Below are 12,338 nucleotides of genomic sequence, written 5' to 3'. Positions count from 1 at the left end.
CCATATTGACCCACCATTTATACCTGGAAAATAAACGTTACCTACCCCTGAGTCCTTACTTTTCATTTCTTCACCCTTCATCCTTCCAGCTGCTCAGTTGCGTGCTCTACCAATTCATTGGCAGAGCACGTAACGCGACAGTTTTTATATAAATAACGACGAAACATATTATGAAACTAATAATACACTAAGATTTATTTATTTCATTTTGAAAAGGATACTTAAAATGTCAGAATTTATATTTCACGCTTATTGGAGAAAATTTGCATAACCATTAATTAATTATTGCATTTATATATATATATATATATATATATATATATATATATATATATATATATATATAAATGTTAATAATTATTGAATTGCACGACTGTTTTATACGCGATACCAAAACCCGTATCCGTTTCAAAATAAATCGTAAATTATAGTATATGTGTATAGTATATTTGTATAGGTAATTAATATGTTATTCGTAATTTATTGATACCTTTACTTTAGTTTATCATACACAATTAATACATTATTTAACGAAATGAAAATGAAATGAAATTATGGTTGTTTATTGTGCCGACAAATATGAAATATACTTTTATTTCATCCGCTACCTACTATTGATACTGACTGTACAAGTGTACACTTACGCGGAAAATCGTCCGTTTCTTAGAAAAAAGTTGATCAACAAATTGTGTAGGTACCGTCAAGCGGCCAATAATTTTTAACCACCTGTCTTTCTACAGACGCAGATCCGCTTGTTCAACGTGACCGGTGTGATGGTGCAAGGCGGTTCATGCGAGCAGGAGTCGTGCGTGGTGCGCGTGATGCCGCTGCCGCAGGCCACGCGGGCCGCCTACACCTGCGAGGTCTCCACCGAGGGACCCATGTTCCAGATCGCCAGGCAAACAAAACACATGACTGTTGTTGGTGAGAATTGTTTGATATGCATTATTTTTTTCAACCCGATTGGTTTCATTTGTTTGTGGGTGTACGGTTGCACTCGCAAAGCGGCGGTCTTGCATTTGTCACTCTATTTAGTAGGTGATATGTTCGGTTATAAACTACTGCCTAGTTGTAGTCCTATTGGCAACTATTAACTGGTTGCTGTTACCTGCCTTGCGGCTTATCGTAACGCCATATGCAGATTCGAAAATGCAAATGAATCTAAGCAAATATAGCTTGAATTTCGAGCAAAAGCGCAGGTATCTACACGGCTGGTTGGGTTAGTTTAGGTTTTGTATCCCTTTATTTAGCAAGAAATTCATTTCACGGAGAAGGCTTATCAAAATGAAAGCGAGAAATAACAAAAATAAAGCCGATCTTCAGTTTCCCGTGCCGCCGCACGCAGCAAGGCAATTATCATTTACCAAGAGCGAATTACGAGTATCTATGAAATAGGCTTTTGTGTGACAATGTTTCTAATTTAACAAATGATTATTTTAAATTTTGAAATGCCGAAACGCTAATTAAGATTTACCTACTAAATTTTTGTAAAATAAAATAATATTAACCTGATATTAAGAGATTAAGGGGCTGGCCGACTTAATACCTACCTACCTATCAAGTAAATCTACTATTAACTTAGAGGATATAGCTAAACGGAGTAGCCATTAACAGGCGTTCCCTTCTGTCGAAAATAGGCAGCCAATGGTCATACACAATGTATGGACTGACATTTATCTGTCATGGCAATTTTTACGCTACGTATACATTTGACGTGCCCCTCCCCCGAAAAAATCGGCAGACTGTTTTAAGAATAAGAATAAGAATAATAATAGAATAAGAATGATGTTTTCTACAGAAAATTACAGACATGGCGTCTCTGTTTGGTTATATCCTCGAAGACAATTAAATTTGCCGAGAGATTCCTTTGATTCTGCTATAACGAGACGTCCCGCCGCCATTTCGAGCGCTTCTACACCTAGATTTAATTACGCTTCAATCCTTTGTTACTCCTTTTTTTAACTCAAATGACTTCATTCTCTTCAGAGACTTATTCTTATTTATTACTATTACTCTCCTTCAATTTCATGGCTAACTTTTTAATAAGCTTACTACAACTTTGTGATTTATTCAAATTAATTTTCCCGCAGCGATGCCGGACAAGGACCCAGTTATAAGTGGGGCTCCGAATCTGGTTCGTCCGGGGGATCAGATGCTGCTGAACTGTTCGACGGACTACTCACTGCCGCCCTCGGATATTAATTGGTACATCGACAACGAAATACAAAAGGTTAGTGGCAATATCGAGGCTTTACACAATGAGGGCGACGCCCAGGGGACGCGTTGACCCTGTTAAAAGGCTATTTCTATTAATTAAATTTGGAATACAATTTACGAGACTACATAGATTAGGCACTCAGAGAGTTTCAGTCCATAAAAACATTTTTCAAATATGTATTAAATTATTTTATACCTCCCTTGGAATAACATTTATTTTCGTTAAATATAACAGTATATTCCTGTATCTGTATACTCTTCGTATCTGTATACTCGTATACAGATACGAGTACACAGAAATACTTATTCGATTTCGTTATTAAATTAATTAGTAGGTATTATTGTTTCCTGATTATAAATCACACAATAGAGATACATAAAGTCCACTAATTCCACTATGGCCACATGGATTACAGATTATATGTATATCTACCTATTATAATTATATGTATCTATATATTATGTATTATTGCGAAAACCTGACAAATATGACCAACAAACAATTGTTCCTTCTCGTATGACCCTTATAGAAAGATTCCCTATTTTTAATTTGAACCTTGTTGTATAGTAGATTAGGGCGCATTTTGTTTGTTTTAGAAAACAATGAAACAAAAGAAATGCTACCTTATTAAGCTTTTGAAACGTTCGAATCAGATTTATACAGAGTATAACACTTTGAACTCTCGCGTTTTGTATCCATGTTTAATTACACAAACGGGTCTACCGCGATATAAACAATACAGTGAAATTATATCGCGGTAGACCCGTTTGTGTAATTAAATATGTGATACAGAGTGTACATTGTATTGCACATTGGGCTTACGAGGTTAATAAAGAGACTGCGAGTAAAACCCAGGCTGTGAGCTGTGATTGACTAAGCTTTTAGGAAATTCACCTACATAATACGATTGCGGGGACTTGAAATAATTGAGATCGCTACTCCATTTAGGTTAATTAAATTTCACTGGAAATCGGGACTTGGGGAATTAAGTTTTAAGAATTAATTTGACATTTAATTACCTTCTTTATTCCAGTTTAACTACTCCTGGTTTTAGTTTGGATAATTTAAAGTAATTAAGATTTAAACATAATAACAATTTTCTAAGGAAACCTGTACAATGTCACTATTTAAAGGAATCTTGTTAAACTTTATACGTTCTTAACTGTAAAAGTCTGATTGGAGAGGGCCTTTATAATGGAATTATAATTTTAACTGGTCTATTGCGAACTTATTTTGTGGATGATGTGTGTCGGACCATTGATTAATTTTTATTAGGATAACGTAGGGATACTCGTATTTAGAATGTAATGATTACTAAGTTTCCAACTTTATCATAAGACTTTCGTTGGGTATTTTTAATTAATTTACACATATCTCTGGTTGTTTATACGACAACGGTTTCACTTACTTGAATTTTTTGTCGCTATTGGCATACAGTATGAAACATGTCGCGAATAGCGATTAAAAATTCAAGTGAGTGAAACCGTTGTCGTGTAAACAATTTAAAATATTATGTCTCACGAAAGTTTAATATCGATATCTCTGGTTTATGGTATAGTGGAATGTATTACACAAGCTATATGTATAGTTATATACATATCTTTTCCATGAAATGTGAATAAGGGACTACATAGTCCGAAAGGGTAATAGACGCAGTTAGGCCTCGTTTAGACGGTGCGAGAACACGCATGCGTGTTTCATTACATTGCGGTTTTTGATCGGTCGGTTGAATTGGACATAACCAACAGTCCGCAATGTAACTAAAATCGCATGCGAGTTCGCGTGTCGTCTAAATCAGCCCGTATTGTTGCAGCCCGAAGCGTGGCAGCACACGGAGCTGAGCGCGCCGCTGGCGGGCGGACTGCGCGCGTCGTGGCGCGTGCTGCGCGTGCGCGTGCCCGCCACCGCCAGCGGCGCGCTGCGCGTGCGATGCGAGTCCGTGCTGCAGGTGAGTCTATGACATCGGTTACACGCTAAGACATCGGTTACACGCTAATTCTGGCGTCAGTTCAGTACATCATTCTGGTCAGAATGACGGGAGAATTATTGTGCAACACGCGGACTGATGGACTGATGGTCTGGACTGTTGAAAAAATAATTTTATTGATAATATTCGTCAGTCCGTTTTGAATGACAGAAAACTGATAGGAGACTGATCGTGTAACCTCTTTGTGTTGTTCTCGCGTCAGCCACCGTCCATGCAACAATGGAATGATGGACGGAATTGACGCCAGAATTAGCGTGTAACCGATATCATCATCATCATCATCATCATCAGCCTACTCTCGTCCACTGCTGGACATAGGCCTCTCCTATTGCATGCCATTGAGCACGATTTGCGGCAACTCTGATCCAGCTCTTGCCAGCCGCCTTGCGAAGGTCATCGCTCCATCTAATCTGAGGGCGTCCTACGCTACGCTTTCCGATGCGCGGTCTCCACTCGAGAACTCGTCTACCCCAACGGTTATCGGTTCTACGGCTAATATGACCGGCCCACTGCCACTTCAGCTTGCTAATCCGGTGGGCTATGTCGACGACTTTAGTTCTCTGACGGATGACTTCATTTCGAATACGATCCCTCAGAGAGACTCCGAGCATAGCCCTTTCCATAGCTCGCTGAGCGACTTTGAATTTATGAACCAGTCCTACCGTGAGTGTCCACGTTTCGGCTCCGTATGTCATCACGGGCAGGACACACTGATTGAAGACTTTTGTCTTCAGACTCTGTGGGATTGACGACGTGAAGACTCGACGCAGCTTCCCATATGCTGCCCAGCCCAGCTGTATCCTTCTATTCGACTCTTTCTCGAAGTTGTTCCGTCCTAACTGCAGTATTTGCCCGAGGTAGACGTATTCCTGAACAACCTCGAGAACAGCCCCTTGTACTGCAATAGGTCCCGGAGCAACACGTTCGTTGAACATAACTTTCGTTTTGTCCAAATTCATCCGGAGACCTATGCGTTGAGAAGAATCAGCTAGACCGGTCAGCATATGCTCTAAATCCTGCAACGTCTCAGCCATTATAACGATGTCGTCGGCAAATCGCAAGTGTGAGATGTATTCGCCATTAATGTTAATACCATGTTCCTTCCAGTCGAGCGTTTTAAACATATCCTCCAAAGCATTTGTGAACAATTTGGGGGATATCACATCCCCTTGTCTCACACCACGATGCATGGGGATAGGCTTAGTCTGCTGGTTTTGGACTTGGACGGCCATGGTAGCTGCGTTGTACAGACATCTCAACACTTGGATATATCGCCAGTCGACTTGGCATCGCTGCAGGGAATCCAGAACAGCCCAGATTTCAATGGAGTCAAAGGCTTTCTCATAGTCCACAAATGCTAAGCACAGGGGCCGATTATACTCTTCAGTCTTCTGTATGATCTGCCGCACTGTGAAGATGTGGTCTATGGTGCCGTATCCTCCTCGAAATCCGGCCTGCTCCGGTGGCTGAAATTCGTCGAGTCTTCGTGCTAGGCGGTTCGTGATGACCCTCGAAAACAGCTTGTAGATGTGGCTTAGGAGCGAAATAGGTCGGTAGTTCTTCAATAGGGACTTATTTCCCTTTTTGAAGAACAGCACGACAACACTCCTACTCCACACCTCTGGAGTTCTCCCATCGAAGAGAACGGCGTTAAAGATGTTCTGGAGCTCCTTCAGTGCAGGTTTGCCTCCCGCTTTCAGAAGCTCAGTTGTGACGCCGTCCTCGCCTGGGGCTCTTCCATTTTTAAGCTGTCTGAGGGCCATCTCGATTTCGTCAGTGCTGATTTCTGGCAAGTCTTCGGTAAAGTGGCGGATTAATGTGGCTCTCGAATCCTCATTTTCGGAATCTGGTTGAGATGCATGCGAAGCGTATAGCTGGCCATAGAAGGATTCGATTTCAGAGAGAATCCCCGACCGGGACGATACAACAGCCCCACCGGTTGTGGTCAGCTTCGTCAGGTGGCTTCTTCCAAGGGACTGGACAAAAACTTTTGACCCCCGATTCTGCTCAATCGCTTGCTCAATGAAGCGTGTATTGGCGCACCGGAGGTCACGTCGTACTAGTTTGCCAATCCTCTTGTTTAGAGCCCGTCGCTGTGACGAAGTGGCAGGTGGGTCTTCCCGTCGTACCTTCATAAGCCTGAGGGTTTCCTCCGAAAGCTTCGACCTCCCGGCTTTACGCTGTACTTCGCAAAATCTCGTACCTTCATCCCTGAGGATTCCAACCACATTTTTGAGGGTCTGGTTTATATCAACGGCATTTGTGCTTTCCACGGCAGCGAATCGGTTCTCCAGGTTTGACTGGAATGCTTCAGATCCTACCATGGTTTGGAGCAGGCTAGGTCGGAGCCTGGACTTCATCAAACGGACACGTTCGAGCTTATAATTGATATTCAGAGAGCCTCTAACAAGTCGGTGATCACTACCGGTGTTAAACCTGTTGATCACTGAGACGTCTCTGAATATATGCTTTTTGTCGGTTATGATGAAGTCGATCTCGTTTTTTGTCATAGTATCGGGGCTCCGCCATGTCCACTTCCTTTGGGACTTTTTCTTGAAGAACGAATTCATCAAGAAAAGCCCCTCTCTCTCGAGGAAGTTGACAAGCATTTGCCCCCTATGATTCCGGCTACCAAAACCATGGGATCCTACTACCGACTCGCTGCAATTCTGTACTCCCACTTTAGCGTTGAAATCACCCATGACAACGTTGAAGTGGGCCTTGGTGGTGCGATGTAGGGCCTTCGATATGTCATCGTACATATCTTCCACTTCTTCGTCCGTGTGTGTCGAGGTCGGTGCGTAAACCTGTACCACCTTGAGGCTGTATCTCTCATTGAGCTTAATTACGAGGTACGCAACCCTGCTCGACACACTCGACATTTCCACGACGTTGTCACAGAGGGCTTTGTTTACCAGAAACCCTACGCCACCTTGGGATAGCTGGTCTCCCTCTCGAAAGTACATAAGGTGACCCGATTCGAGGGTTACTGTGTCCTCCCCCTGTCTTCGGACTTCGCATAATCCCAGAATGTGCCACCTTATCCTTCCGAGTTCTTCTTCGAGTTGTGCCAGGTGCTCATCCAGCCGTAGCGTACGTCCGTTGTACGTCGCCAAGGTCAGTTGTTTGTGGCGGCCTTCCGTCACCCGGCGATTCTTCGCACCCCCTACCCTACCGTTACCGAGACCGCCGCCGTGGTCCCGGACGACAGGGCGACCGGGAACTGGGGGCCGTGGTTTTTGGTGTGCTTCCATGGAGGCTTTGCCCATAATCGCCACGCTGGGCAGGCGGGTTGGCGATCGCAGAGCGTAACATATCGCACCAGTGTCGCTGCTGCCCGACACTGGTCTGTTGGATTTTGCTACGCTTGTTTACAAATGGTTATACCGCCATCAGTCGGTCCAGAGCCTCGTCTGTTGTCCGGCAGGATGCACCACGAGCAGGTGAGGTTGGTGGGAGCACTGAGGTGATATTTGTTCTCCCTTACATCCCGATATCTATTGTCCTAATTTGTATTTTAACCAGAAGGCAAGACGTACCATTGTTTTAATCCCATGACGGTCGTCGTCGGCGTCGAGCGTGAGTTTCGTGGCCGAGGCGGCGAGGTGTAACACAGACACGAGGTTCTCCTAGAGTATTTATTTGTATTTTCTGTGGGCAGGTGGACCCGCCCGTGCTGCGTGACGTCAGCGCCACCGTCACCGTCTACTCGAGGACGCAGCTCTCTAAATACGTTTCTAATAAAGGTTGGTTTTTAATAAACAATAATTGGGCCAAACAGATCTATGATCAGAGAACTATGATAAAATCATTATCATAGTTCTCTAAATAAAAGGAGGACCTTTTCACGTGGATAAGGGTAAAATAAGAAAATTAACCTTTATAGCCCTTAAATACCAATATTTTATGTTAGTTTTTTTTAATGTGCTTTTTCTCTCCTGTCTTTTTACAAATAGTCTAACATAGTTCTTAAGAGTTACTAACCATATTATGAAACCTGTCTTCTGAAATAAATGATTTTTATTTTTTAATATATAATATAAGCCAAAATATTAACTTTATTAAGTTAGTTTAACATCGTTTATTTGGAAATGTTAGTGACCAACTATGAGTCATAACGCCAGGCGGGGCGCTGTCAGGGCGACCCCGTTCTGTAAACTCTCAACTAGGGAATATGAGGCTAATATTTATTTAGGTTCGTAGAACTTTGCTATTTGCGTTTAGGGATTCATTTTGATACTAAAATTGTTATTTATATTAAAAGTAGGTACACTGGAGTTCAAAAGTCCATGGAGACGTTTCAACCGTAATATTAAGGCATTACGATCGACATCTGTCCATGCACTTTTGAACCCTACTGTACATCCGTCCAAATATGTTTTAAATTAAAATGATAAATTGTAAAATTAAAGTTCGGCTCATGGTGATTAAACACGTTATAATTGCGAAATTAACGAAGGCATTCGATCTCATAACGTAATTCAATTAAGTATTTACTGTGTTTTTGTGTAAAATATTAAGGCCCCAGTACACAATGGGCCATTGCCGGCCACTCCAAGGGACGCAGCCATGCGGTAGAATGAGATAGCAATATCACTTGCTCCCTCTAACGCATAAATGCGTCCCTTGGAATGGCCGGCGATGGCCCATTGTGTACTGGGGCCTTTACACTTCGGCAAAAATGTTGGCGTATGTACGGCTGCTCTCTTCCGCGGGAGGCCAATTAAATCTTACATTTTGACATCAAAATGACGTCATGATAAATACGAGATAAATGCATGCGCGATTAATAGCTACATGCTAATTTTACTACACCAACGCGAAGGAAATTACTAATTGTTAAACATTACAAATGAAATACAAATGAATGCTTTTAAATATTGATCACTTTAAATCGTCACTTAAAATTATTCTAGCAGCCGGAAAGAACTCAAAACCAACAAATTACTATGCCCCTCTCGAGGACAAAATGCATTTTTTTTATAAAGAGACCTTTTACGAGCTGGTGTGGTGAAAAATACACGTTGTTTCTTGTTGCAGGTGGAAAATTCTGCGTGAACGCAAATGTGGTAGCTGCCATTTGGATCTTCACTATAATATCAAGGTTTATGAGCTTATGAGGATCGATATAATCATGTCTGGTGATATTAGATGTAAGTGTAGATACATTTTCCTCGGCCTATGTTTAAAAATTAAAATTTAGTTCAATGTGAATGAAATGATTCATAAATGTCCATAGAAAAAATGTACCTCCATAAGATCAGTTAGTTACATTTAAGGCTGCACATCGGATGCGTATCCATAAACGTGGACGTACGCGTTGTAATATATAGATCCTTATGAGAAGTGGCACACAGCTTCGTGACGCGTGCGTGCACGGCAACAACATTTTAGGGCAACTACGCGCACGTGGGCGTTTAAGCACACGCAGCCGGTGCGCTCTGGCCTTTAACTTAAAAAGACAAAAGAAGATCATATTATTATATACCCTCGTCAATGCTTATCAAACGGGAAAATATTTTTTGTACATTGTAAATTATAACTCAATGTTAACGAAAATAAACTTAAAATGTATAAAGCACATTTAAATTATACCCAACGTGTGTAGAGTTTAATCTAAGTAAAATAAAGCATTTGTTTCTCAAAGATGTAATGTTTTGTAGCTTCTCTGAGCGTTAATTAGTTTTATCAAAGTAAGGACGGAAAGCACGAAAAAATTTGTACATTGACCAGCAATGTCCTATCTCTATCGCACGCGTATAATATAATATTGCTGTCCTGCGCGCACAATGGCCGCCGGCATCATGAGCGGGACAGCAATATAGTAAGGTACGAGTGTGCGATAGAGATCGAAAATGGCAGGTCAATGTACGTCCTTACATTATAATAGACATAAGTAGGCATTAATCTAATGGCTGTGTTTTACTTAAGGTAACGTCAATTCTTTGCACATCTTTTAAACTAAAATGTACAGTTACACAAAATTGTTGTTTTTGTTTAAATTATCATAACATATAAATGGGATACGTAAATAAAAGTTTAAAAACTAATTCGTTCGTGTTATTTTCTTATTAACGCTATTCTGCCCTATTAGCTGCAAAAGCCATTACTAAGTCCTGCTACGTCTGGTATGCGTAATAATACATATAGGTAATACAGAATGCCCAATGCCGGTTTACCAATTTCAAAATATCAGAAAAAAAGATGTAAACCAAATCTATATACTTTTTATGAAAAGAAGATGAACGATGAATGTCCCCATTCTACCATCGGACTTTTAGACGCACGGCTGGTCTCCATCCTTACTTGGTAGATATTCCACAAATTCGCACGAAGCGCTTTGCTTCTTCTTTCCTTATGCGCACTGCCAAGGAATGGAATTCCTTGCCGGCGTCTATATTTCCGTGTTCTTATAGCCCGGTGACCTTCAAATCAAGAGTGAACAGGCACCTTCTCGGCGAGCTCGCTCCATCGTAGGCCACGTCTACGCCTCGGCTAGTCTGTGGCCATGAGTAAGCCCATTGATAATAAAAAAAAAATGTAGCTTTCAGTTTTTTAATCACATCTTTTTTATCTTTTAAGCGGACCCCGGGCTCCCATGAGCCGTGGCAAAATGCCGGGACAACGCGAGGATAAAGATCTTTTTAAAAGTTGTCGATGTGTTGATAGCATATTCCGAAATTACTGCAAAACTAACACCTTGCTAATAGTGAAAATCCTTTGGTTAGAGAAGCCTCACAATCACAGACGCATTTATGCACGCTGCTACGCTCGACACTCTGTACCTACATATAGGGTAATTTTTGGACCTTTAGCCATATTGTGCGAGGTGATTAGGTAGGTCATACTGAACTTTTCCCTTGGACCAACTCCGAAATCACAAAAATTTTCTTGGCCACTTCATACATTTTGGTCGAGTGGATGTCAACGTTTTCTATGGGAAGGCCAAATATTTTTTTGGGATTTCGGGGTTGGTCCCATAGAAAAAGTTTGTTCAGTATGGCCTACCGCACAATATGGCTATCGGTCCAAAAATGACCCTGTATATACTCGTTTACCAATCAAATTACTCAAGCACTCAAGATGATGTTTCGGCTGTTTAAAAATTGGGTAGAGTTAGACCAAGAAAAGTCTGCAGCGATTTTAATAGCACATGCAGTGCAAGTGTTATTTTAAACGTCAATCTTGTATGAAATTATGACGTATAGATACCTAACACTTGCACTGCTATCAAAATCGTTCCAGACTTATCTTTTTTTTTAAGAGGGGAAATGCTTTACGCACATATACCACCCGGCGCGGGGACACGCCGGGGTGGTTATGTCAGACTCCCTGTTGTGGGCTAATGAGACCCCAGATTTACCCACTAAAGCCCCTCTGTTGCCGCCTCACTGCCATACGGCGAGGTCCCAGGAACGCCGAAGTACTCTTCCGCAACCTCGCCTTCCAGACTTCATCATCATCATTTCAGCCTATATACGTCCCACTGCTGAGCACAGGCCTCCTCTCATGCGCGAGAGGGCTTGGGCTATAGTCCTCACGCTAGCCTATTGCGGATTGGGGACTTCACATACACCTTTGAATTTCTTCGCAGATGTATGCAGGTTTCCTCACGATATTTTCCTTCACCGAAAACCGAAAAGCTAGTGGTAAATATCAAATGATATTTCGTACATAAGTTCCGAAAAACTCATTGGTACGAGCCGGGATTTGAACCCGCCACCTCCGGATTGAAAGTCGGGCATCATATTGACTTGGCCACCACTGCTACCCTTCCAGACTTATCCTGGTCTAACTCTAGTAGAATTTACTTAAATGCAATCGAAGTCAACCAATTAACCTTATCCTCGTCGAATGGACTGCAATGCAATATTCTGGTCTCGCCCCAACAAAATTAGATTTCTGTCTGAAACTAAATCCGTATCTACATCGACGTAAAATTAACCATATTCAAAAGCTAGACTGAAAAAGCTGCGGCGAATATTCTTTCACTGAATACAGTCAATTAAAAGTGAAAGTATTTATTTCAAAGTAACTTAATATTCAGTTGGTATTCAACCTGTAGCTGGTGGGATATTTCACTTTTAAGCGGTATCCAGACGGGACTGATCAAATCGGTCGATTTGATCAGAA

At 41.7% G+C, this 12,338-nt stretch overlaps 1 protein-coding gene across 1 annotated transcript in view; it reads left to right on the top strand.

The window, feature by feature from the left end:
• LOC134667604 (uncharacterized) overlaps positions 1-9,379 on the top strand; it is a 37,437-nt gene extending 28,058 nt beyond the window's left edge. Inside the window, exons 3-7 of the mRNA XM_063525035.1 lie at positions 741-924; positions 2,091-2,230; positions 4,032-4,166; positions 7,867-7,951; positions 9,246-9,379. Coding sequence (XP_063381105.1) covers positions 741-924; positions 2,091-2,230; positions 4,032-4,166; positions 7,867-7,951; positions 9,246-9,325 — 624 coding nt within the window. The 3' untranslated portion in view covers positions 9,326-9,379. The remainder of the gene's footprint in view (positions 1-740; positions 925-2,090; positions 2,231-4,031; positions 4,167-7,866; positions 7,952-9,245) is intronic.
• Positions 9,380-12,338: the final 2,959 nt, after the last annotated feature.

This window comes from Cydia fagiglandana, chromosome 9 (genome assembly GCF_963556715.1).
Source record: "Cydia fagiglandana chromosome 9, ilCydFagi1.1, whole genome shotgun sequence".
Lineage (NCBI taxonomy): Eukaryota > Metazoa > Arthropoda > Insecta > Lepidoptera > Tortricidae > Cydia > Cydia fagiglandana.
The sequence above is the reverse complement of the archived record's forward strand: the minus strand, read 5'-3'. Positions and strand labels throughout refer to the sequence as shown.